Raw genomic sequence first — 27,968 nt, 5'->3', positions numbered from 1 at the left:
CGTACTTGGATGAAAAGCCGAGCAAAGTCCTTGGGATGATCCAATGGACCCCAGGAACTCTCTCCAAAATTTGCAGTGAATTGGACTCTCCTGTCTGAAATCACTCATTGTGGCACTCCGTGTAGCCAGTAGATCTGTTTGATTAACATCTTGGCCAGCTTTTTGGCTGATAGCAGTCCTGAACAAGCAGTAAAGTGGGTTTGCTTAGAGAACAGATCAATGACAATCCAGATCACGGTGTTTCCCCTACTCTCTGGGAGTTTTACTATAAAGTCCATGGCAATATCTTCCCAGATTTGGCTGAGCTCAGCTACTAGTTGGAGCAGCCCAGGAGGTTTCCTTGGTCTCATGTTTATAGTAGCACAAGTAGCGCAACTCTTCATGTAGTCTTCCACATCTGCCTTCATCTTTGGCCACCAAAAATGCCTCTGAGCCAGGTGGAGAGTCTTTAGGAATCCAAAGTGGCCGGCCAGCTGCGAATCATGGCTACATTGTAGGACTTGCAGTTTCAAGCCCGCTGGGGACATAGAGCTTGGATCCTTTCCACGCTAGTCCTTCTCTCATGGTTAAAATCTCTTGAATCTCAGCAAACCATTGATCTGTTAGAAATGCCGCTTTTAGTTCAGCTGTCAGTTTCTCCTCTGAGGGCATGTCTCTGCATCTGGCCTGGCCCCTGGTAATGGCTTGCGCCACACTTTGCAGGGTGGGAATGATGGTGTGGATTATTTTTTCTCGCTGGCTATCGAATTGGGGTTTCCTTGATAGTGCATTGGCCAACAGGTTCTTTCCCCCTGGGATGTATTTGAGCTCAAAATTAAATCGTCGAAAGTATTGTGCCCAGTGGACTTGTTTGAGGGAAAGTTCCCGGGGCAGTTTTAAGGCTTTGAGGTTCTTATGGTCAGTCCAGACCTCAAAAGGCACCTTGGCTCCTTTTAGGAAGTGTCTCCAAGAGAGGAGCGCCCAGCAAACTCTGAAGGCTTCTTTCTCCCAAATTGCCCATTGCCGTTCAATGTCTAAAAAGATTTGCCAACACTGGGATAGGTGTTCTCCACGCACATAGCATTAATTCCGTGAAAATCCACACAAATCCTCATCCCCCCCCCCCATCTTCTCTTTAAATAGCACAGGGCCTGCTACTGTGGCATTTGCCAGTTGAATGAAACCCCTGGCTAGATTGGCATCAATGTATTCCTTCAGTTTGGCCATTTCACTTTGGGTCATAGAATAGATCTTTGGTTTTGGAAGTTTAGCTCCTGGCTTGAACTGGATCACGCAGTCAGTTGGGTGATGAGCAGGGAGGACATTGTAGTCTTCCTCACTAAACATGTTGGCCAGGTCCTGGTACTCTCTGGGGACCTGGGGCTTTTCATCTGTTGGCAGCTGTTTGGTGGTAAGGGGCTGATGCCTATCTTTATTTTATGGTAGCCGTCTTCCCACGTGATGGTTGGGCCCCACTTGTCTAGCAAGCATGTCCCAATATGACCGATTCAGTTATCTTGGGGGCTACTACAAATCAGATGAGCTCTTGGTTACATCCCATTTCCAGTCTAATGAGTTTGGTGGCTAGCAGGGTCCCATCTACTTGCTCGAAGCGTATGGGGTGAACTAGGGACGTCATCTTTGTTCCTAGCTGCTTGATGATCGGGAGACTGATCAGACACCTGGTGCAACTGGTGTCTATCATGGCCTCAACGTTACCCTGTTCCTCGGTTTCTGGCACTACTATGACTTTGGCAGCCAAGGGGCAAATGGCTTCACTTACCATTGGGTTGTCTTCACCACTGCTTCTGCTGGCGGCCCTGGGAGGAGGGTCTCTGGCTGGAGGTTTCTCTCCATCTGTGGAAGGAGGAATCGCCTTCCCCATGTTTCTGAGGGAGGCCGGGGTGGGAGCTTGGCACTCAGATGCCTGGTGTGCCAGTTGGCCATATCTGAAGCACTTTACCATTGTTGCCCGCTTGGAAGGTGGCAGCTGTGCTGGCTTCGCCAGGGCTCAGTGCCATAGGACTCTCCTGGGCAGTATCTCCTGAATGGGCTTCAGATAGGGATTGATTTCTCGATCCATTGTCACAACTATAGTATACCAATCCTGCAGTCAGTCTGGCACCCCCCTGATGTCACAAGCCTTTCTAAGTTCTGGGTCTGTGGCTTCCTTAAAATAATGAACGAGGAGTGATTCAGGCCAGTGCCTAAGTTTCCCAGCTATTCTCCAGAACTCCCAGACAAACTCTTTAGGGGAGCAGCCTGCCTGCTTCATAGTCTTGGTTTGTGTCTCAGTCTCCTGCCTACCGTCTGTGTCCCCAAATCTGCCCCAGAGCAATTGGATGAAAATCAGCATCGGCAGCACCCTCATCGTATAGCTGGCCGGTCCATAATGCCTCTTCTCCTTCGTTTATCCCATCACCGATGGCTGAGATCAGGTCATGGGCAGTTTGGTACTGGTCTCCATAATGGTCGATGTAAGCCCAGTGTTAGGTTTCAAATAATGCATCCATCATAAAATGAACTCCGAGACATTCCATTTCCTCAAAGAACAAATTTATTTAGATACACCATTTTGGCACTAACTAGCGGAAAGCCAGTACTGAAAGTTCCTGGGCTTTCCATGTGACTACAAATAGGATTTTCTCAATTTTTCAAAACAATGTCAGATTGTCCAACTGGGATGAGAACTGGTTGCTTGGCGACTTCCTCTGACCAGCCAGCTGTTGGAACAAGGCTGGCTCATTGGCCAGTTCTGTTGTTTGGCTGAAACTCCCCCCAGCTCTCCCCCCTTTCAGCTCCCAAATGTGACAAACTGAATTAATATGAATAACCTGGATACAACCAAACCCACAATCTAACAAAATTCAGGCTTGACACCCAGATCCGATTGAAGAAGCATGCCAACTTCCACAGGGTTCCATCAAAAGTTGCCATGAACTTTGGTGGCAGTGCGGCAGTGGGTGCAGTCGTTGGAGCCGATGACGGACCTGCAGGGGTTGTGGCCGGCAGAGCCAATGCTGGCTGCAGTTTTGCGGCCAGCACCCACTAGCACTGCATCTACCCCCGGCCGGGGTTGAAAACCCAGCAAGGGGTATCAGTTTGGCTGATGGCAGCATGAAGACTGGCTGATGAGAGGGTGTGGCTGGTTTTGCCAAGCCCGACGGCTCCAGTTGCTGCGGCAGACTGGTTCAAGCAGGAGCTAACACTTTGGTGCATTGGACCTGCTGGGGGAGGCAGGATCGTACTTCATCCCAGGCGGAGTGCAAAGATGCCATCATCACACTCTTATCTGGGAAGGTGAAGGTAGGCTGAGCCAGAATCCATCTGCTCCATCTTCCCTGACTATTCACACCGCTCAAGTAACGGGTCGACTCTCAGGACCCCGGACAGCGGCCCGGCATTCGGGGAGCTTGTTAAAGTTTTTAAAGGAGATTTGATTAATATCAGCGTTCCAAGTAACACTCCAAACAAAGGAAGACTCCAAGGCTATCAATTCCTCAAAGTTTCATTTTACTAGAGATGTCATATTGGCACATCTGGGAGAAACCCGAATCTGAAAGTTCCAGGTTTGTCCCCACCCAAAAGAAAGTCAAAAATCCATCCCCTGCACCCAGAAGTCTATCAAATGGCCCAATCATTTCACCATGCCTACTGGAGACAACCCCTGGAGAGTGAACTGGAGTCACTCTCATCCAGTTACAGCCGAGTGTATGGAATGATGTTATGGCTAATTCTCCACCAACTGCTTGTAACTCCACTCTCCCATTTTCCCAGGCACTAAATGTGGCAGCTCTGAAGCTTCAAAGAAAAAATGGCTTCCAGGGCTGACATATTTTCTAGATATTTTCAAGGATTTCATGAATCATGAATGTAGAAATCACCACGTCTATGTCACACCACTGTAGACATGCAAAATAAACATAATGGAATTTTGGAAAAATTCAGAAGAATTTTTTTTTACTTTCTACAGTTTGATCTTTTTCTCTAACTTTGTTATCGTTTTCATTTCTCTTTTGCTTTGAAGGTAATAATGGGAAGGAGAATCAAGATTCCTGTGAACTGTTCCAAATGACCAATGCTAAAGATGGAACGGAGACATTTGGAATTCGAATGGAATTAGAAAGCCATGAGAGAAATAATAGGAATAATGAAAGATTACCTTCTACTGATGCTCCGATGCAAGACTTTCTTACCCAAGAAGAGAAAATAAGGAAAAAAATTATTGGGAAAAGTGTGAAGCTAATCAAAGATAAATTACATGTAAGCGAACACTATTTAACCCAAAACAAAGGAGAAGATGCTATAAGACACAATGGAAAAAATTACAATGGGACATTCATTCATCCTCTTGGAAATAACATCCTTACATCTCAAAAACTGATTCACACAAAAAAGGACCCTTATAAATGTTTAGAAACTGGAAAACATTTTAGAACAAGCAAGCAACTTACTTCAGATGAAAGGATTCATACTGTGAAGGAGCTATACAAATGCAGAGAGTATGGTAACAGGTTCAGTAGTGGCGGTAATCTTATCACCCATAAAATTATCCACACAGGAGAAAAACCATATAAATGTATGGAGTGTGGGAAAACCTTTACTCGTAGCAATGGACTTAGAATCCACAAAATGATCCACACAGGAGAAAAACCATATAAATGCATGGAGTGTGGGAAAACCTTTACTCATAGCAATGGACTTAGGTACCACAAAATGATCCACACAGGGCAAAAGCCATTTAAATGCATGGAGTGTGGAAAGACCTTTGCTCAGCGTGGTCATCTTATTTCCCATAAAATGATCCACACAGGGGAGAAACCATTTGAATGCATGCAATGTGGTAAAACCTTTACTCGTATCTATGAACTTACTATCCACAAAAAGAGACACATGGGAGAGAAACCATATAAATGTATGCAGTGTGGGAAAACCTTTACTCGTAGCAATGAACTTACTATCCACAAAAAGAACCACACAGGGGAAAAGCCATTTAAATGCATGGAGTGTGGAAAGACCTTTGCTTTGAGCAGTGTACTTAGAAGCCACAAAAGGATCCACACTGGGGAGAAACCATATAAATGCATGGAGTGTGGAAAAACCTTTGCTCTGAGCAATAGACTTGCTATCCACAAAAAGATTCACACAGGGGAAAAGCCATTTAAATGCATGGATTGTGGAAAGACCTTTGCTCAACGTTGTCATCTTATTTCCCATAAGATGATACACACAGGGGAGAAGCCATATAAATGTATGGAGTGTGGAGAAACCTTTACTCAAAAAAGTAGTCTTATTTCCCATCATGTGATCCACACAGGGGAGAAGCCATATAAATGTATGGAGTGTGGAAAGACCTTTGCTCGAACATGTAATCTTATTTCCCATAAGATGATCCACACAAGGGAGAAGACATTTAAATGCACGGAGTGCGGAAAGACCTTTGCTCAAAGCCGTTATCTTGCTTCCCATAAAAAGATCCACTCAGAAGAGAAACCATTTAAATGCATGGAGTGTGGAAAGACATTTACTAAGAGCAATGCTCTAACTTCTCATAACAGAATCCACACAGGAGAGAAGCCATACAAATGCATGGAATGTGGAAAGACCTTTGCTCAGAATGGTAATCTTACTTCTCATAAAAGGATCCACGCTCGGGAGAAAGTATCTAACAATAGCAATTCCACTTCAGACTTATCAACCACGCCACAAAGCTTTATAGCAGTATTTGAACAGTTTACAAAGTCAGCATATTGTCCCAAGAAATCTGGGTCCTCATTATAGGCTGAATCAATCACGAGCTGTTGGTAATTAGCTTGTAGTACTGCATTTTAACTTCTGACCCAAAATGTCTATAGATTTTTATGTGTATGGATATTGTTCCTTTCTGATCCATATGAGAAAAGGATGAATCTAACAAAGTGAAATTTAATCTGTAGAAAAGTAAAGTTTTACCCCTGGGCAGAAAAACAGATTACATGAAACCTGGCTCAAAAATCGTAACTGTGAGAGGGACCTTGGAAGTCTGAATGATGATCACTTGAACATGAGTCATCTCTGTGCAGCAGCAGCCAAAAAAGCTAATACAATGTTTGGTTGTATAAACAGGCATAGAATCAAATTCACATGAAATATTAGAGAGGGCATTGGACAAGAAGGATGCGTTTGGGAAGTGTGTCTCCTCCTCCAGTTGTTTCTACCATACTGTTCTCCCAACTTTTTTGGACCTTGGGCCCCTTGCGAGGGAGGACCTGGACATCAATTTTCCTTTTCTATATCGGACCAATTTTGAGCAAATTTCGCTCTTCTGTGCAGCTTTTATAATTTTAAATTGTATGGGGAGTGTTTGGTATGACTGTGATTGATTGAATGTTCCCACTTTTTATTGATGATATTGCTGTTCCGTTGTTTTTAACTTGTTTGTGGGGATTGACTGATTGTATGTGTGTGTATGTGTGAGTAGGCCGGGACCACAGCCGGCACTGCACTGAGTGCTTTGCAGAAGTGTCAGGGGGGCCTAGGCCTAATCCCGTCCTTAGGATGTCTGTGTTGAAGGCCCTGCTGTTGAACTTGGTGGCCAGGGGGCAGGGACCATAGACGCGGGAGTGGGCCGGAACATTGGGGTCATAACGGGGAGGGGCAGATATGGCGGGAACTTTAGGGCGAGCCATTACCGGGGAAGGAGGGTTCCCTATGTCACAGAGATCCCTCCTTCCGGCCCTGTTAGTTCCACTCCAAGGCCAGATGGCGTGAGTAGTCAGGACCCTGATCTCAGGCTGTTGTTGCTAAATGTCAGGTCTGTGGTTCACAAGGCTCCCCTCATCCGGGACCTAATTTTAGACGAGAGGGCAGACCTGCCATGTATTACTGAAACCTGGCTGGGCCCGGAGGGAGGAGTCCCCCTCACTGAAATGTGCCCAGAGGGTTTTCAGGTGCTTCATCAGCCACGACCCCAGAGAAGGGGTGGAGGAGTGGCCATTGTTATCCGGGAGTCCTTAGTTCCTCGTAGGATCCCTGCTCCGGAGCTTGTCGGGTGTGAGTCCTTGCTGGTGAAGTTGGACCTTGTGGGTCAAGTGGGCTTGTTGTTAACGTATCTGCCTCCCAACAGTGTGACAACAGCTCTCCCCTCGCTTCTCGAGTCAGTAGCCGAGCTAGCAGTTGAGTTCCCCAGGCTTATGGTGCTGGGGGACTTCAATCTGCCTTCGCTCGGTGAGCACTCTGATGGAGCACAGGAGTTCATGGCTTCCATGACAGCCATGGGCTTGACCCAAGTAATTCAGGGCCCGACTCACTTAGCGGGTCATACGCTCGACCTCGTATTTCTCTCGGAGCAGTGGAGTTGTGATCTTGGTTTGAGGGGTAGTGAGATCTTGCCCCTATCATGGTCGGAGCACTTCCTACTGAGGCTTGACTTTCGGAGGCCAATCCCCCACTGTAGGGAGGAAGAACCGAATAGGTGGTTCCACCCCAGGCGCCTTATGGATCCTCAGGGTTTTCAGACGGCGCTTGGTGTTGTGCCTGATACTCTTGTCCACAGTCCGGCAGAGACCTTGGTTGCTGCTTGGAACTCAGCAGCGCCGGGGGCTCTCAACCGGATTGCGCCTTTACGGCCGATCCGAGGCAGTGGATCCAGGAGGGCTCCTTGGTTTACTGAGGATCTCCAGGAGATGAAACGCCAAAAGAGGCGCCTAGAGCGCCGCTGGAGGTCCAGTAAATCAGACCGAGCACTGTTAAAAATCTGCATCAGAGCTTACCTTCTGGCAATTCGGACTTCTAAGAACTCATATATTGCCGCTCTGATTGCATCCGCTGAGTTGCGCCCAGGTGCCTTGTTCAGGATAACCCGCTCCCTCCTGAATGGGAGGGATATGGGCAATACAAAGTAGAGCTGAGGAATTCATCCAATTTCTCGTGGATAAAGTTGCTCGGCTTCGGACAGACCTGGACTCCAATTGCGCACAGCCAGCTGAGGTACTGGGGGTGGGTCTTGAGCGACATCTTTGGATTGATTTTCAACTTGTTACTCCTGAGGAAGTGGACAAGGCCATGGGAGCGGTGAGTGCCTCCAGGTGTGCGCTGGACCCGTGCCCCTCCTGGCTGGTCGCGAACAGCAGGGAGGTGACACGGGGCTGGATCCAGGCGATAGTTACCGCCTCCCTTCGGGAGGGCTTCTTTCCCCCTCTATTAAAGACAGCGGTGGTGAGACCCCTCCTGAAGAAGCCATCTTTGGATCCAGCCATTTTAAATAACTATCGTCCAGTCTCCAACCTCCCCTTTGTTGGGAAGGTTGTCGAGAAAGTGGTGGCCTCTCAGCTCCGGCGGTCCTTGGATGAAACCGATTATCTAGATCTCTTTCAGTCCGGATTCAGGCCTGGCTACAGCACGGAAACTGCTTTGGTCGCACTGACCGATGATCTCTGGAGAGCCAGGGACGGGGGTCATGCCTCCGTCCTAGTGCTTCTTGACCTTGCAGCGGCCTTCGATACCATCGACCATGGTATCCTTCTGCGACGGTTACGAGAGGTGGGGGTGGGAGGCACCGTTCTTCGGTGGTTCTCCTCCTACCTCTCGGACAGGTCGCAGTCGGTGTTGGTTGGAGGGCAGAGGTCGACCCCTAGGCCCCTTAAGTACGGGGTGCCGCAGGGTTCGGTCCTGTCCCCCCTCCTGTTTAACATCTACATGAAGCCGTTGGGCGAGATCATTCGGCGGCACGGGATAAAATATCACCAGTATGCGGATGATACACAGCTGAAGTGGTTGACGTGATGTGTCAGTGCCTGGAGGCTGTTAGGGTCTGGATGGGGGTAAACAAGCTTGCACTCAATCCTGACAAGACCAAGTGGCTTGTGTGTTTCCCTCCCAGTAATTGGCTAAGTATTCCATCTCTCAGGCTGGGGGGTGAAATTTTACGCCCCTCAGACAGGTTCACAATTTGGGAGTCCTCCTGGACCCACATCTGACTTTAGAACATCATCTGTCGGCTGTGACCAGGGGGGCATTTGCCCAGGTTCGCCTGGTGCACCAATTGCGTCCCTACCTGACTGTGGCTCTCGCAACAGTCACTCACGCCCTTGTGACTTCAAGACTGGACTACTGCAATGCGCTCTACATGGGGCAGCCCTTGAAGAGCATTCAGAGACTTCAGCTTGTCCAGAATGCAGCCACGCGAGTGATTGTGGGTGCACCCCGGTACACCCACGTTACACCTATTCTCCGCGAGCTGCACTGGCTGTCTATTGGTCTCCGGATACGCTTCAAGGTGCTAGTCGTCACTTATAAAGCCCTTCATGGTATTGGACCTGGGTACTTGAGAGACCGCCTGCTGCCAATTACCTCCCAAAGACCCATCAGATCCCACAGATTAGGCCTCCTCCGAATTCCATCTACTGGCCAATGCCGATTGGCAACCACCCGGAGGAGGGTCTTCTCTGTGGCTGCTCCGGCCCTTTGGAACGAGCTCCCCGCGGAGATCCGGACCCTCACCTCCCTTCAGGCTTTCCGTAAAGCCGTTAAAACCTGGCTGTTCCGACAGGCCTGGGGTTGACAAGTTCCCTTCCCCGCTCGAATTGTGTGACTGTTGATTGTTTTTAAATTTCTCTGTATCCTGTTTGTTGTTTTTGCTTTGTCTGTATTACTCCCTCCCCTGGGTTTGTTAGCTGCCCTGAGTCCCTCCGGGAATAGGGCGGCATATAAATGCAATAAACCTATAAACCTATAGTACCATTTTATAAAGCCTTAGCAAGACCACACTTGGAACACTGCATCCAGTTTTGCACATTAAATTACAAAAAAGATGTTTAGACTTTGGAAAAAGTGTAAAGAGCAGCTAAGATGATTAAAAATCTAAGAATGAAAACATATGTAGAATTGTTGCAGGATTTTGGTTTGGCTAGTCTAGAGAAAAAGATGGGATTAGGAGTGACATAATAGCAGTATTCCAGTACTTGAGAGGCTTCCACAAAGTAGAAGGGGTCAATTTATTTTTTAAAGCATCAGAGGACAGGACAAGAAGCAATGCAGATGAACTAAGCAACCTGGAATTAACAAGAATCTTCCTTATAGTGAAGACAATCAACCAGTGGAACAGCTTGCCTTCAGACATTGTGGGTGCTTTTTCACTGGATGTTTTTAGGAGACTGGATAGTCACTTTTCTGAAATGGTCATAGGAGAGTGTTGGCGAAACTTTTTGGCACCAAGTGCTGAAACCAGAACGCACGTGTGTGTGCTGGAAACCGGAAGAGCAGCTGCTCTTTTGAGTTCCGGTGCACTCATGTGCATCAGCTAATTGGACTTCATGCGCAGGAGCACCAGAAACTGGAAGAGCAGCTGACAGTTGCGTGTGTGCAAGCTGGCCAGCTGATCTTTGCATGTTCATGCATGCCGGAAAGCAGAAGAGCAACTGCCTGGTGCATGTGGTCTTCCACTTTCTGGTGCCCATGCCCATGGAAAGACCAGCTGGCTAGTGTGCATGCATGTACCAGAACCCATAAGATCAGGTGTTAATGACACATTCCCAGAGAGAGGCTCTGCCAGGTGTTTAGCAGCAGCACAGATGGTGGGATGGAAGTGGGAGGAATATCTAGATTGAACATCTAAGAAGTAGACATAGATTTAAGGATTTAAAGATTTAAGAGAGGAATTTGGAAGACAAATTTAAAAAAAGGACAGCAATTAAAGTATTGAAGTGGGCAAGAGATGATGGATAGATGATTTTTTTAAAAATTGTTTTGACTTGCTTTTGCCTTTTGCTATCTTTCTCTTAAAGCATAGCAATTAGAAGTATTAGAGTGCGCAAGAGATGGTGGGTGGATGAATTCTTTTTTGTTGCTGTTATGATTTGCTTCTCTCTCTCTCTCTCTCTCTCTCTGCTTATCGCTTCTTTTTTAGGTAGGTGACATGATTAGAAGTTAGAAAGGAAAGAAAGGAAAAGTCTTTTAATAAAGTGACATGATTAAAAGCTAGAATAAGTGATAGAAATAAGAGAAGGGAATATTAGTGTATACAATTATATAATATAATGGAAGTAATAATAAGAGAAAATGTTGAACAATTGAACAATGATAGATTGCAACCTGATATAAATGCTTATTATTATTAGAAATAAGCTTAACATAAGTTGACTGAATGTAACAATTATGATTAACTTTATTAGTCTTATTTGCATTAGAATGTATGACACCCAGGTGCCACACTATTCACGCATTGATTTGATGCATTTATAAAAAAATAAAAAACTTTAAACAATGAAATCCATGGCAATCTCTCTCCATGATCCTGAAGGATCAGCCACTGGCTTTTGTAATGTAATGTCCAAAACTGGATACAGTATTCCAAGTGTGGTCTTGCTAAGGCTTTATAAAGTGGTATTAATATTTAATGTGAATTTGATTCTATGCCTCTGTGCCCACCTAACTGCAAAACGCTCCTTTTCCCATATTGCCCATCTCTGTTCAGTTTCAGTTAACTTCCTAGAGGTGTGTGGACATGGTTGTAATTTGTCTTCTTTGCTCTTTTGGATAAAACAGCACCGACTGCCACATCACTGGCATCAGCCTGGATTACAACTGGTTTCTCTGGGTCTGGGTGTTTTAATACAGGTTCAACTGAAAAGAGGTTTTTTTTCAGTTTTTCAAATACTGCTTGGCAGTCCATAGTCCAACTCAGCAGTTTACAAAGTCAGCATATTGTCCCCAGCAATCTAAGTCCTCCTTTCACCGACCTGAGAAAGTTTAAAAGACTGAATGAACTATAAGCAAGTGAGATTGAACTCAGCTTTTCCTCCATTTTGGAACTGGTTTTATTTTTTCTTTTTCATTCAGAACTTTTCTGCGCGCACAAGAGGTGGGTCACCCGCAATGTTCATCAAGAGAGACTGGAGGGGTCTCTGCCCTTTCTGCTTCCCTCCTTCAATGTCAGGCTGAATAATTTGAATAGGGTACCTGTATGTATTGAATTCAAGAAATAAAAAAAAATAAATGCATAAAAATCATTTCCCTGATTGTGGCTTCCCTGCAAGTGTCCCATCTTCTTCCACTTAAGACTGGAGTTCGCAACAATCGCAAGACACAAGCTGTGTTTCCTATTCCCCCTTCCCACCCTGTTGGGTCTTACCGTGTAACGATGTGGCCAGCCATCAATTCCTTTGCCTGCTTTGGTCCATTTGCAGAAAACAGAGGCCTAAAGTTGTGAGAAATAAATGAGATCTTGTGCTATTTGTCAGCCTCTGCTTTGCTGCTGCTTCGGCTGCCATTGAAACGGGGAGGGGGGGGCATGGTATTTGGGAGGGATTTACTAATTGTGCTGGAGGAAGGTTCTGGAGTTCTGCTGCCTGTCGGACTGCGCATGCGGAGGTTCCCGCCAAGGCCAACGACACTGACATTCCATCTTGGTGGTGCCTTTCGAAGTTATCTCACACCTGACAATTGGGAGAATTATGATTGGACTGCAACTGGGATGCCAAGGGGTCGGGAATGGGTTATTTTATATATCACTCGCTTTCGTGCCTAAATAATCAGTCTTCGCTTTGCTACGCTTCTGATCATTTATAATTAGTAAAAGTACACTTGATTTCTATCAATGGAGTCTTGTGGTTTTCTTTCCTAATTACTCAATGAAGGAGTGCTGACACTATTGTTCTCACGTAATCTTGTACTACAGTACTTTAGGCTTCTGTTCTCTGCTAACCAAGGCCTGCATGTGATCCAGGGCAAAATGCTTTGCAAACGAAGGGAAGGCCTCTTCGTTTCCAAATAATTTTGCCTGGGATCTTGTGCAGTTCTCAGTTACCAAAAAAACCCAGACCTAAAATCCTGCAGTGCGAGATCATGTGAGATCAGTAGCCTGAGATCTTGCACTACTGGTCTCACATCTTGCACTAAATAAGGTTTGGCCTCTGTTCTCTGCAAGGAAAAAGATCCAGAATGGACAGAAACTATATAAATGCATGGAGTGTGGAAAGACCTTTGCTCTGAGCAGTTGACTTACTAACCACAAGAAGATAGTGAGTCTACTATCTTTTTGTAGTCCATGCCACAGAGAAGCTGCTCCAAGGTACACCGGGGAAGGGGCTTGTTTCAAAATTGTTTTAGTTCCCACAGGTCTCTGCTGAAATTAACCCACTCCAATAAATCTTAAGTTTTCTCCTAATTCCTTCTTGGATATTTCCCTTGATTATTCCTTAACTCAAAACTGATTTTGAGTGAGATTTGCATATATATAGATAATTGAAAAGAAAGAGATATTTTCTAGGTATTTTCAAAGTTTTATAACTCATGAATATAGAAATCATGTCTTTATCACAGCACTATAGTCATGCAAATATACAACCGAATGGAATTTCGAAAAAATTCAGAAGAAAATCTGTTGACTTTCTATAGTTTGATCTGTTTCTAACTTGTTATCATTTTCATTTATCTTTTCCTTTGAAGGTAATAACGGGCAGGAGAATCAAGATTCCTGTGAATTATTCCAAAAGAACCCTAATGAATGTTTGGAATCTGAAAAACATTGTAGAACAAGCAGGCAACGTACTTCCCATGAAGGGATTCACACTGGGGAGAAACAATGTTCAGAAGCACCTGTAGCCCAAGCAGCCCAGTGCCTCCAAGTAGCAAAAAAGAAACCATTTAAAAGCATGGAGTATGGGAGAATCTTTATTCATAGCAATGGACTTACTATCCACAAAAAGAGGCATACAGGAGAGAAACCATATAAGTGCATGGAGTGTGGAAAACCATTTATTAGAAAAAGTAGTCTTACTTCACATCATGTGATCCACACAGGGGAAAAGCGATATAAATGCATGGAGTGTGGTAAAACCTTTAGTCGTAACTATGATCTTAATATCCACAAAAGTCTCCACACAGGAGAGAAACCATATAAATGCTTGGAGTGTGGAAAGACCTTTGCTCAACGCAGTTATCTTGCTTCCCATAAAAAGATCCACTCAGAAGAGAAACCATATAAATGCATGCAGTGTGGTATAACCTTTAGTCGTAACTATAATCTTAATATCCACAAAAGTCTCCACACAGGAGAGAAACCATATAAATGCTTGGAGTGTGGAAAGACCTTTGCTCAACGCAGTTATCTTGCTTCCCATAAAAAGATCCACTCAGAAGAGAAACCATTTAAATGCATGGAGTGTGGAAAGAGCTTTGCTCAGAATAGTAATCTTACTGCTCATAACAGAGTCCACACAGGAGAGAAGCCATATAAATGCATGCAATGTGGAAAGAGTTTTGCTCAGAATGGTAATCTTACTTCTCATAAAAGGATTCACACTCGGGAGAAAGTAGATACTGTGAGAAGAAAGCTTTATCTATTGGAAAGTTGCAGGTAATTTGCTTAAAGAGTGAGTTTACGGGACTCACTGAACCACAGTTTTAAACTAACATAATTGCAAAATGTACCAGATATATTTCTAATGTGCTGACCAGTGATGTGCAGTGAGCTTCATGGCCGGTGAGGCTTGCGCGAAAGCCCTGCTCTATGGTGGACACGGCGCTGGGACTTTAAAGCCCTGCCGCCAGGGCCCTGCCGCCACTTTAAAGCCCTACCACCGTGTCCGCCATAAAGTGGCCATGATTCCCCCCTCCCCAGCCAGACAGCCCACCCAGCCCATTCCTCCCCCGGTGCGGCAAGCTCCAGCGGGCTGGACGCGGGTGCGAGGGGCCTGGCAAAAGAAAGCAAGCACCAGCCTGCCACTGCTGGGTCCAACAGGCCAGGCGTCATGCGTTTATTGCGGACATAAATGCGAGATGCCTGGCCTGTTGGACACAGCGGCGAGAACGTCCCTGCCGCGCCTCGCCCCCCGCCTCCTCCGACCCCACTGCTGTGAAGAAAGAAACACACGCACACAAAAATTCCTCACAATAAAAAATTACAAATTAAATTACAATAATTTTGAATCCCCCCCCCCTCCCTCCGTCCGATCCACATACCTTTTCCAGCTGTGGATTTCAACTCTCCCCTTGTCCGCCTGCCATGATGAAAATGTAAAAAATTAAATAAAAAAGCAACTTACTTAAGCACGATTTGCTGCTCCCAGATCAGGAGGCGGGAGAATCACGTGCCTCCTTTGCATAAGGAATTGTTCACCTTTTAACCCTTGCTTAACTGAGCAAGGGTTAAAAGGCGAAAAATTCCTTATGCAAAGGAGGCCCATAGTTCTCTTGCCTCCCCCTGCAGTTAGCACTAAGCAGACTCAGAGTCACTGTGACTCTGGAGTCTGGCAGCAACTACCTTAGCCTTTTTAATTATTTTAAATATTCTTTTCCTCATGACACCGGTGAGGCCCTGCCTCCCATGCCTCCCCTGACTGCACGTCCCTGGTGCTGACTTGTGTCTGCATTTTCTGCAAAGTTTGTATTTGAAATGGATATATTTAGAACATGAAGAATGAGATGGTGGGAAATGAGGAACTGAAAGTAACAAATAGCTGAGAGCTTCAAATGTACACGGATATATTTGCAGAGCGTGACAGTCAGTGACAATGAGTAAGAAAGTAAGAAAGAACAAGGAAGTGAAACTATGGAATGCGTAGGTCAGTAAAAAAGAAGTATAAGAAGTGTGGCTTGAATGAGACAGTTGTCATTCGCCCAATAGCAGTCCTTGTAGGACTTGCTATCTGCCATTGGAACCCATTGCAATGGTTTCAAAATGTAAATTTTGTTGTGCAATTGCATTACTATGTTGGCTATTCATGTTCCAAATTGCTCATGAAACAATAAACCTCTGATCTTAAAGTAAGATATATTGATTGTGGTTTCCCTTTGTTTTTTTATCAGGATATTTTTATGACAATAGCAATAGCACTTAGACTTATAGTGCTTTACAGCCAGGTCTAAGCAGTTTTACAGAGTCAGCATATTACCCCCAATCAATCTGGGTCCTCATTTTACAGACCTCGGAAAGAAGGATGGAAGGCTGAGTCAACCTTGAGCTGCTGAGACCTGAACTGCCAAACTACTGGCAGCCAGTGATCAGCAGAAGTAGCCTGCAGTACTGCACTCTAACCACTGTGCCACCACAGCTCTTAACATATTTTTCGGAGTATAAGAGGCATCTTTCCCTTCCCAAAAAAGAGGGTGAAAATCTGGATGCATTTTATATTCTGAATGTAGCCCTGCCAGCACCACCACCCCTTTGGACATTTTCAGCCTCCACACATCACATTTATGGTTGGTTCCAGGCGGCAGGTGCCAAGGAATGTGCCAATTCCCTCTTCTGCCCCCATTAAAATCATCCCCCACCCCACGCACTCCAGTTAAATGTGCATAGGGTGATAGTGTTTGTTTTAAATGGATAAGTAGATTTGTGCTGCTCATTATCAAAATCTGAGTGGAAGTGAGGATGCCACCGATCCCAGCTGCCTGGAACTGCCCGAAAACACGAGGCACGGAGGCGACGATGATGTGTGGCAATCGCTTCAGTCTGAAAGAACTGATTGGGGGTATTCCAGGAGGCCATTCACCCACCAATCAGCTCTTCTTGCTGCAATAACGTGCTGAAGCTGATCAGGCCGTTCGCTGTTTGCTGCAAGGACGCTAGCCAGATTAATATTGATGAATGCTGGTAGGCAGAAACTTTTTTTCCTGCCCCCCCTCCCAAATGCGTCTTATACTCAGGTTTGTCTTATATTTTGAAAAATATGGTATATATATCAGTCCACCAAGCTTTATAGCAGTCTTCGAGCAATTTACAAAGTCAGCATATTGTCTCCAACAATCTGAGTTCTCATTTTACCAACCTGAGAAAGATTAAAGGCTGAATCAACTATGATTTGGTCATATCGAACTCAGCTTTCAGCTTTTCCTCCATTTTGGAACTGGTTTTCTTTTTTTTCTTTAGAGTGTTTCCACAGGGACAAGAAACAGTGTGAGACCTGCAAGCCATCTTTTCTTTTGGACCTCAGGCCTGCCCCACTTTCTATTATTCTACTATGCATTTTCTATTATGGGAAAATGGGAGGGGGGTTATACGGAATTGTGTGATAAGTATCCATAACAAAATTCTTTCTTGAAAGCCAAGGTCATCCTTTGTCTCTGTACCTCTGCACCTGAACTGGATGGGTAGAAGCTGCCAGCATGGGAGTGGAAGATTAGACCATGTGATGGACTTGTGGGTGTGTGGGCAAGATATTGAACTTTCAACTGGGTGGGGGAAACTGGGAAGCCTTCAGATTTGGGTTTTCCCAGATGTGCCAACATGGCTCTCTTAATAAAATGGAACTTTGAGGAATCTTTTGTCTCGGACTCTGATTTACTTTCGGATGCTTTTTGGAACCCTGACAAATGGGTCACCTGGGGTGTCCATCAGAAGAGGCTGGAGGGGTCTCTGCCCTTTCTGCTACCGCCTTTCAATGTGAAGCTGAGTGATTGATGTGAAAAAGGTACGTGTGTGTATTGAATTAAAGAGATAAAAAAACATGTACCAAAACGATTTTCCAGATTGTGGCTTCCCTGCCTGTGTCCCAGCTTCCTCCCCTTCAGGCAGGAGTTCCCAACAATCGCAAGACACAAGCTGTGTTTCCCAGAGAGCCTCCTGGTCCTTCTCATCCGACTTCCTGGCTGTTTCTGACAGGATTTGGACTCTTTTGAGGCCTCCTCCAATCTCTGCTCAGTCTTCAGGCAGAGCCAAGGTGGCGCAGTGGTTAAATGCAGCACTGCAGGCTACTGCTAGATCAGCAGTTCAGCGGTTCAAATCTCACCGGCTCAGGGTTGACTCAGCCTTCCATCCTTCCGAGGTGGGTAAAATGAGGACCCAGATTGTTGGGGGCAATATGCTGACTCTCTGTAAACCGCTTAGAGAGGCCTGAAAGGCCTATGAAGCGGTATATAAGTCTACTGCTATTGCTATTGCTATTGCTGCTATTTTTTTGAGGGAAGTGAGTTCAAATCTCCCAGAGAGAGAATTACAACTCTGTTATTTTTCTCCATCTCCACAAACAGTTTCCTAGAAGGGAAGGAGAGAAAGTGCCGCCTGTGGAGACGTTGATGCCTTTGTCTGACAGGGAGGCATTGAGAGCAGCCTTTCCTCACACTCTCATGACCATCATCCCCGCCCTCTCCCTTCTTCTCAGATGCGCTCCTCTTTCCCGCCTTTTCAAGCGAATCCTGCAAAATCCAGCAGGGGGCGCCTTCTGCCAAAAGAATCACGCACTTCCCTATTGGGCCACTGGAGAGCGAAAGTCACGGCTGCCTTTGAAGGAAATGACATCATACAGCCGTGCCTGTCTAGGACGCCGCACTCGCTCTCCTTAACTCCTGGGGCTCCGCAGGAGGCGGGGAGGCTGCGGGAGAGTCTGGCGGGGGGAGATCCAGACGTACCCCGGGCGAGTTGGGGACTCTTTCCGTGTAAAGAGAGGTAAAGGAGAGAGAGACCTGCGTCCAGCCCTCCTCTGGGTTCAACCCCGGGTTCCATGCTCCCCAGCCGCCCTCTGAATGCAGGGAGAAAGGAGGATGCCAGGAAGGTGGCGGGGATCCGGGGATCCCTTCCCTTACATGTGTCCTGCGAAGAGCCCGAGTCGGGGGAGAGGATGGTCGGACTTGAGGAGACCCAGCAGGAGAGGAGAGAAGCAGGCGAGGAGAAGGCAGGATTCGCACCAGGCTCCCAGAGGAGCCGATCCTGTCTCGGGGTGTGTGTGTGTGTGGAGAGAGAAGCGGGGCGGCCTCTCCAGCTGCCTCCTTCCCGGCCCTGTTCAAGGGGGGACGGAGTCCCTGCGCTGGGATAACCCACTGGTGGCTCTAGACAGGTTGGGTGAAACCTTTTCAGTGGCTAATTCTTGGCATATATTTTTCTTTCCATCTCAGATACAGAAACTGGAAGTCAAGGCAAAATTTTCTTTTTGGGGAAAAAAGAGCAGAATAACTTGCAGGGATCCGTCCTGGGGCACCAGAAATGGTCCCGTGAAGAAAAAGGCACCTGGAGACCCACCAGAGTCCTTGGACCCATCTGGAGTTGCTCTGCAGGACAGAGAAAGGATGGAGACACAACCTTTTGCCAAGGAGGGAAGCGGAAAAGGCCCTTCGGCTGCTCAGCCTGAGAAGGGAGGGGAGCTCTGGACAAAGACTGGGCAGAAGATCCTGGAGGAGGAAACCATCCACCCTTCAGAAGTTCAGCTCTGTCATTTCATCCAATACTGGGAGGCTGAGGGTCCTCGGGGGCTTTGCAGTCGTCTCCATGACTTTTGTAGGCGATGGCTGAGACCAGAAAAGCACACCAAAGCCCAGATGCTGGACCTGGTGGTTCTGGAGCAGCTCCTGCTCCTTCTGCCCCCAGAGATGAAGAGCTGGATTCGGGAGTGTGGAGCAGAGAGCAGCTCCCAGGCGGTGGCCCTGGCTGAAGGCTTCCTCCTGAGCCAGGCAGAGGAGCAGAAGGAGCAAGTCGAGTTGCAGGTGAGGCATTTTAATTGAGGGAGCTCAAAAGGGAATGGAGAGTGAGTTTGAATACTTCACCCCTCCTTCACAAATTTCAGACATTCATAATATGTGATGATGTCCCATCAATTCTTGTAGGACATTGTTCCATTGTTCTCTCACTCAACCTCACGGATGGATATTGGGGGCTTTGAGGTTGTGTTCCAAATATAAGAATCCACTTTGTGTCGTGTGACATACATTAATTCTGCTTCTTTTTTCCTTCCTCCTATTGGAAGTGCTGCACTGTGGAGATCAGAGATCCTGAAGGAAAGAGGACTCTATCAAATCCCCCTCAGGAGCTATTTTTCAGGAAGATCCCTTGGGAAGATCCAAGTCGGGACATCTCAGGAGGTAATTGAAGATCCTCCAATTACACAGAGATCCCATCTGTCTTATCTGCTTATATTCTGTAGTATACCTCCTCTTATTTTGTTAACAATGCATTTTGAAATTATTTTATCATTGCAGAGAAACACAGAATGAAGTTTTCTGTTTTTTACGATGGAGCTCAAAGTGTGATTGAACCTCCAAATCAAGTAAGAAAGGGAAAAATTATTAGATTTGTATTCTCCTTTCCTTCAGGAAGTGAAGCGGGTGTGCAGAGTGCTCTCTCCTTCTATTTTTCACCGTCTTTTGGACTGGATTATTTTTGTGTTCCTGCACGACATGGACAGCATGATAGCTGTTTCAAGTTGCTGTCATCCATCTTAACTTTTTCTGTAGATTATTACTGTGGCAAATGGTTTGTCATTTCTACCCTCTGATTCTGTTTAGGAAATGTTTTTTTAAAGACCACAGGTTAACTGGTTCTCTAGGTACTCTTCCAACTATGAGTTTATAAGAAGTAATTTTTTAACAAGTCCTTCAAGAAATAGCAATAAACATATCACAGTGATAGCATCTGCTAGAAACCCATTCTTTTTGTCATTCTTTGATTAGGAATTATGCAAGGCTAATGAAAAATAACTAAATACTCACATTGCCACATTACCGTTTTTTTAAAAGCCTTGTTTCATAACCAGTAATTCAAAAAAATAAGCATATCACATTAAAAAAATAACACAGAATTTTAAAATCCAAAGTGAGTGGCCACATAGAGCATGTCATCGCTGTACGATGGGCTTTAAAATAATTTCCAATCCTCTGATTGGTTCCTGGATTAAGAGATGAAACATTCCTGCTTTGCAAAGGCTGAGAAACTACCTTCCCAAAGGCTTATCTCTTTTTTGTTTTCTTCGATTCAGCCCATGGCTTAGACTACTAGATCAATAAATGATATAGAGTGATAGATCAGTTGATCCAAAAATGGGATTACTTTACTGAAAGGCACTAAATTTTGCAGAATCAATCAGCTTGATAAAACTTCCCCAAATATTTCTTCGGTCAAATAAATTTTCCAAATTGTCTCTTTTCTCACCTAAAATTAGACCTTGTGTGAAGCACAGCCATTTAAGTTAGTGGATATCTTTGCTTTGGGAATTTGGGAACAATGGAGCAGAATAACAGAGTTGGTAGGGATCTTGGCAGTCTTCTAGTCCAACCCCCTGCTCAGACAGAAAGCCTTATAACTTTTCAGATAAATAGCTGTCCAGTTTTTTCTCAAACTCCTCCAGTGCTGAAGCATCCAGAACTTCTGGAGGCAAGTCATTCCACTGATTAATTGTTTTCACTGTCAGGACATTTCTCTTCAGTTATAGGTTAGTTACTCTCATTGAATAGTTTCCATCCATTGCTTCTTGTCCTTCCTTCAGTTGCTTTGGAGAATAGGTTGGGCTCCTCTTCTTTGTGGCAGCCGCTTAGATATTGAAACACTGTTATCACGTCATACCTAGTCCTTCGTTTCGTTAAACTAGACATCCAATTCCAGCAACCATTCTTTATACGTTTTCATCTCCAGGACCCTAAACATCTTTTTTGCTCTTCCCTGCACTCTTTCTAGAGGCTCAAGATCTTTTTTTACATCTGGCAACCAAAACTGGATGCAATATTCCAAGTGTGGTCTTACTAAGGCATTATAAAATGGTTCTAACACTTCATGTGATCTTGATTCTATCCCTCTCTTAATGCAGCCTATGATAGGGTTGGGGGTTTTTTTTTGTGGCAATTGTAGCATACTTCTGACAAATGTTTAAGTACACTTCAAGATCCCAGTTGTACTTTCTACTGTTGAGCCAGTATCACCTATTCTATGCCTGTGCATTTAGCTTTTCTTTCCTAAATGAAGAACCTTACATTTCTCACCATTGATTTTCTTTCTGTTAGATGGCGCCGAATCTGTCAATCCTTCTGTATCACAAGCTTATCTTCTGAAGTGTTGTTATTCCTGTCAATTTGGTCTTGTCTGCAAATTGGATGAGTTCCCCTTCTATCCTCTTGTCTAAATCATTGATGAAGATGAACAGATCTTGCAAATCCTCCAGTTCTGTTCTTTTTCCTTTGTTCAGGAGAGTCTGGTGTCCTTCAAGGAGGTGGCTGTGTATTTCTCTGAGGAGGAATGGTCTCAACTGCTTCCTGATCAAAAAGTACTCCATTCTGAAGTCATGCTTGAAAACCATAGGAATGTGGTCTCCCTGGGTAAGAGTTTTCTTGTCTCCAATTAGAGAGTTCGAGATGACAGATTATAGTTAGTTTTTTATTTAAAAAGTCACTAATCAGATACCGTCTCCTCGGAGGGAGAAGGAAAGGATCTGGCCTTCTCATACATCAAGGAAGGAAAGAGTCAATATACCTTTGCTTACATGTTTTCTGTGAAGAGCATTCTCCCAATCAAATTCATGAACAGAGGCCTGATGTAGTATGTCTCAGAGAATTATAGGGTAATCCCCAAGTTACGACAATTCACTAAGTAAGTACTTAAGACCCAGTCCTGAAAATATAAATGTTGCAGCACCACGGCTGTCATTCACACTTACAAACAAAAGGCGCTGCAACATTCTCTCCATCTATACCCCCACCCCAACCCACTGAGACTTATATTGTGATGATGTAGCGAGATGTCGGTTCCTTTGCCTACTTCACTGAATTTGCAGAAAACAGAAGCCTAAAAGAGTGAGAGATATGTGAGATCAGTAGTACCAATTCTCACACTAGTGATCTTATGTGATCTTGTACTACAGTACTTTAAACTTCTGTTCTTGGCATATTTGCTTTGTGCTTGTGCAAGCAAAGCGTGATTGGAGCTGTCGTCTTTCTATAAATATTGGTAAAGGGGTGTCAAGTGCTGGCTTTGTTGCTGTAATGGGATTGGTTGCTGTGTTGTAACATCTTGATTAGTGATGGAGTTGATGTTTGCAGATTAGTCGGCTGTTTGTAACATCCTGTGTGGCTGAGGTACTAGCTGTGTGCCTATTGTTCTTTTGTGTTGTAATGACTTGGGTAATGGGCTGTGTGATGATATCCTGAGCTCTATTATAGTGATATCCTGAGGCTTGTGCTGCAACCTCCTGGCGGGTTGGCTGCGTTGTAATATCCTGAACCTTTGCATTGTGACCTCCTGAGTTCTGTGATGTAATGTCCTGAGCAGATGGCTGTGGTGTAACATCCCGGGCTTTGGTTTGGCTCCGAGTTTGTGGTCTGGCCATGTGTTCATGGCGTGTGTCAGTTTGCCTTGTGTGGAGGTCGGAGGGGGGTGCAGCAGTTGGTGATACCGCCGTGGTTTGGCTCCTGGATCGTGGTTGCATTTGGTCTATGGGATGGGTTTGGGTTTGAATCTGGTGAGGGTGATTGGTGGATGCATCCTGTGTTGTTCTGGAGGTTGCAGCAGAGGACTCAGGATATCACAAAGCCGAAGGCATCAGCCTGAAGATGATGAGTGGGACCTAGTTGAAACGTCGCAAAAGATATTCTCAATCTTACACGGGAAAAGACACGAATATGCCAAGACCGGCACACACACACGCGCGCGCGCACACAAACACACACACACAGAGTGTTATGTCAAAGTACCGGGTATGCCCAAATATGGGAGAGAGCATATATATAAATAATTGAAAAGAAAGCGATATTTTCTAGATATTTTCAAACCTTTCATGACTCACAAATATAGAAACCATCATATTACAGGCATGCAAATGGAATTTCGGAAACATTCAGAAATAAATTCAATTGAATTTCTACAATTTGATCTTTTTCTCTAACCTTGTTAACATTTTCATTTCTCTTGTGCTTTGAAGGTAATAATGGGGAGGAGAATCAAGATTCCTCTGAACTGTTTCAAGTGATAAATGCTAAAGATGGAATGGAGAAATGTGGATTTCGAATGGAATTCAAAAACCATGAGAGAAACCAGTCAAATAATTGGAATCAGAAAAGCTCATCTTCCACTGATGCTCCGATGCAAGACTTTCTTGCCCAACAAGAGAAAATAAGAAACAAATATATTGGGAAAAGTGAGAAGCTAATCAATGATAAATTACATGTAAGCGAACACTATTTAACCCAAAACAAAGGAGAAGACACTATAAGACACAACGGACAAAATTATAATGGAACATTCATTTTTTCTCTTAGAAATGAGTCCTTCACATCTCAAAAAGTGATTCACACAAAAAATAACCCTAATGAAAGTTTGGAATCTGGAAAATATTTTAGAACAAGGAGGCAACCTACTTCCCCTGAAAGAATTCACACTGGGGAGAAACAATGTTCAGAAGCACCTGTAGCCCATGCAGCCCAGTCCCTCCAAGCAGCAGGAGAGAAACCCTATAAATGCATAGAGTGTGGAAAAACCTTTATTCATAACAATGGTCTTAAAAACCACAAAACAATCCACACAGGAGAGAAACCATATAAATGCATGGAATGTGGAAAGACCTTTGCTCTGAGCAATAGACTTGCTGTGCATAAAAAGATCCACACAGGGGAAAAGCCATTTAAATGTATGGAGTGTGGGAAAACCTTTACTCAAAGTGGTCATCTTATTTCCCATAAGATGATCCACACAGGGGAGAAGCCATTTAAATGCATAGAGTGTGGAAAGACCTTTGCTCACAGAGGTAATCTTATTTCCCATCAGGTGATTCACACAGGGGAGAAACCATATAAATGCATGAGTTGTGGCAAGACTTTTGCTCGTAGCGGTCAACTTAGAAACCACAAAAAGATCCACACAGGGGAAAAGCCATTTAAATGCATGGAGTGTGGAAAGACCTTTACTCAAAGAGATAATCTTATTTGCCATAAGATGATCCACACAGGGGAGAAGCCCTGCAAATGCATGCAATGTGGTAAAACGTTTACTCGTAGCTATGAACTTAAGATCCACAAAAAGAGACACACAGGCGAGAAACCATATATGTGCATGCAGTGCGGGAAAACCTTTACTCGTAGCTACGAACTTACTATTCACAAAAGGAGACACATGGGAGAGAAACCATATAAATGCTTGCAGTGTGGGAAAACATTTACTCGTAGCAATGAACTTACTATCCATCAAAAGATCCACACGGGAGAGAAACCATATAAATGCATGGAGTGTGGAAAAACTTTTGCTCGTAGTGGTCAACTTAGAAACCACAAAAACATCCACACAGGGGAAAAACCATTTAAATGCATGGAGTGTGGGAAAACCTTTACTCAAAGCACTGGACTTAGAAAACACAAAACCATCCACACAGGGCAGAAACCATATAAATGCATGGAGTGTGGAAAGACCTTTGTTTATAACAGTAGTCTTACTAACCACAAAAAGATCCACACAGAGGAAGAACCATTTAAATGCATGGAGTGTGGGAAAACCTTTACTCATAGCAATGTACTTAGAAACCACCAAAAGATCCACACAGGGGAAAAACCTTTTAAATGTATGGAGTGTGGGAAAACCTTTACTCAAAAAGGTCATCTTATTTCCCATAAGATGATCCACACAGGGGAGAAGCCATATAGATGCATGGAGTGTGGGAAGACCTTTGTTCAACGTAGTCATCTTGTTTCCCATAAGATGATCCACACAGGAGAGAAACCATATCAATGCATGCAGTGTGGTAAAAACTTTACTCGTAGCTATGAACTTACTATCCACAAAAAGAGACACACGGGAGAGAAGGCATATAAATGCATGCAATGTGGGAAAACCTTTACTCGTAACAATGAACTTACTGCCCACAAAAAGATCCATACAGGAGAGAAACCATATAAATGCATGCAGTGTGGGAAAAACTTTACTCGTAGCTCTGAACTTACCATCCACAAAAAGAGACACATGGGAGAGAAACTACATAAATGCATGGAGTGTGGGAAAACCTTTATTCGTAGCAATGAACTTACTGCTCACAAAAAGATCCACATGGGAGAGAAACCATATAAATGCATGGAGTGTGGAAAAATCTTTACTTGTAGTAATGAACGTACTGCTCACAAAAAGATCCACATGGGAGATAAACCATATAAATGCATGGAGTGTGGGAAAACCTTTACTCATAGCAGTGTCCTTAGAAGCCACGAAAAGATTCATACTGGAGAGAAACCATATAAATGCATGGAATGTGGAAAGACCTTTGCTCTGAACAATAGACTTACTATCCACAAAAAGATCCATACAGGGGAAAAGCCGTTTAAATGCATGGAGTGTGGAAAGACCTTTGCTCAGAATGGTAATCTCTCTTCTCATAAAAGGATCCACGCTCGGGAGGAAGCATGTAGCAATAGAAATTCCACTTCAGACTTATATCCCACTCCACAAAGCTTTATAGCAGTCTTTGAGCAGTTTACAAAGTCAGCATATTGTCCCCAGAAATCTGGGTCATCCTTTCACTGAACTGAGAAAATTAAAAGACTGAATGAACGATGAGCCAGTCAGATTGAAATCAACTTTTCCTCCATTTTGAAACTGGATTTCTTTTTTCTTTTTCATTCAGAGCCTTCAGTGGGCACAACAGCTGGGTCATCCACAGTGTTCATCATAAGAGACTCGAGTCTCTGCCCATTCCACTTGTCTTTCAATGTCAAGCTAAGCAAATAATTTGAATAGGGCACTTTTATGTATTCAATTCAAGAAATAAAAACACAAATGCATAAAAATATTTTCCCCGATTGTGGCTTCCCTGCCTGTGTCCCTCCACTTAGACTGGAGTTCACAATAACTGCAAGACACAAGCTGTGTTTTCCAGAGAGTCTGTTTCCCCATCCCACCCCGCTGGGTCTTACCGTGCGATGATATGGCCAGCCATCAGTTCCTTTGCCTGCTTCGGTCCATTTCTAGAAAACAAATGCCAAACCTAGTTTAATGCAAGATCATGTGAGACCATTAGTGCAAGATCTCAGGCTACTGATCTTGCATGATATCGTACTACAGTACTTTAGGCCTCTGTTCTTTACTAACCAAGGCCTGCATGAGATCCAGGGCAAAATGCTTTGCAAACAAAGGAAAGGCCTCTTCATTTTCAAAGACTTTTGCCCTGGACCTTGTGCAGTCCACAGTTCCTAAAGAACACAGGCCTAAAATACTGCAGTGTGAGATCACGCACCACCCTTGGACCATCTCTTGCCTCACCTTATGGCAGCAACACCAGCAGAGGCATGGAGGTTTGGAGGAAGCACGTGATCCAACCCAACAGATGCGCCCCCACCTGCCCACTGTCTCTGTCTTTGCCCACAGCCAGGGGTGGGATTCAGCCGTTTTGTACTGGTTCGGTGAACTGGATGTTAATTTTGCATCCAGTTTGCCAAAACGGTTGTTGCAAGGACTGGCAGGTCCTTCTCACACCTCCCCTCCCAGGAGTCTCCGTCCTTCCTGTCCCTCTGCAGAGGCTCTAGGAGGGCAAAAAATGGGCCTCCCAGAAGTCCAGAAACAGGCCTGTTTCCAACCTCTGTGGGGCCTCCAGAGCCCCGGGGAGGCCATTTTCGCCCTCCCAGAGGCTCGAGGAAAGCCTCTGGAGCCTGGGGAGGATGAAAATGCCTGTTCCACCATGTTGTAGGAGACAAGTAGGCCATGCCCACCCAGCATCCGGACAGAGAACCAGTTGCTAACATTTTTCAATCCTACTCTTGCTTGCAGCGGTGATGGGGCAACCAGCTGCATAGTTTGTACAGCAGGCTGCATCACATGCCTCCCCCACACCCCATGCCTCTGCCTTCGTATGTTGGTGCTGCTGCCGCCACGAGGAGTGATGGGGCATGGGTGCTGCCACACCACTGTCCCAATCCTTTTGGTCCCCACCGTCGAACCTGGTCCTCCGTATGGGCAAAAATTAGAGAAAAACACTATTTGAGAATATCAGTCTGGCTTTCCCTGATGGAGGCACTGATACATCCATGTGGTTAATATGGAAAAAATAATAATATATAAAGACATTCTGAAAGAACAGTGGACTTAAAAGTAAACAGGAACTGAATAGCCAAGGGATCGAGTTAGCATGGTGGCCGCATGTACAAATAAAATCAAGATACGAGAAAGATGTCAAAATATAAGATTTTTACAAAGAGCAAACATAATTAGATCACATCCTGACAGGAACAGATTAAAAACTAAAAGAAATTGTTATAACTATTTACTGAGCTTTACAATGGAAGAACAAGTAAAGGGATTCGAAATAATTAGCTAAATGGCAAAACCTCTGGGAGATGAATTATAC

General features: G+C 44.8%; 1 protein-coding gene across 2 annotated transcripts in view; it reads left to right on the top strand.

Moving 5' to 3' along the window:
• LOC116503330 (zinc finger protein 493-like) overlaps positions 1–26,393 on the top strand; it is a 32,242-nt gene extending 5,849 nt beyond the window's left edge. Inside the window, exons 1-6 of one of the 2 annotated variants that reach the window (XM_032209678.1) lie at positions 18,259–18,343; positions 18,790–19,374; positions 19,635–19,749; positions 19,867–19,934; positions 21,843–21,972; positions 23,571–26,393. In XM_032209678.1, the coding sequence (XP_032065569.1) occupies positions 18,961–19,374; positions 19,635–19,749; positions 19,867–19,934; positions 21,843–21,972; positions 23,571–26,152 (3,309 nt within the window). In that variant the 5' untranslated portion in view covers positions 18,259–18,343; positions 18,790–18,960 and the 3' untranslated portion in view covers positions 26,153–26,393. Of the gene's footprint in view, positions 1–18,258; positions 18,344–18,789; positions 19,375–19,634; positions 19,750–19,866; positions 19,935–21,842; positions 21,973–23,570 lie in introns of those variants that run through there. The other variant, XM_032209679.1, reaches the window with a different exon arrangement.
• The last annotated feature ends 1,575 nt before the right edge of the window (positions 26,394–27,968 follow it).

This window comes from Thamnophis elegans, chromosome 2, assembly GCF_009769535.1.
Source record: "Thamnophis elegans isolate rThaEle1 chromosome 2, rThaEle1.pri, whole genome shotgun sequence".
Lineage (NCBI taxonomy): Eukaryota > Metazoa > Chordata > Lepidosauria > Squamata > Colubridae > Thamnophis > Thamnophis elegans.
The sequence above is the reverse complement of the archived record's forward strand: the minus strand, read 5'-3'. Positions and strand labels throughout refer to the sequence as shown.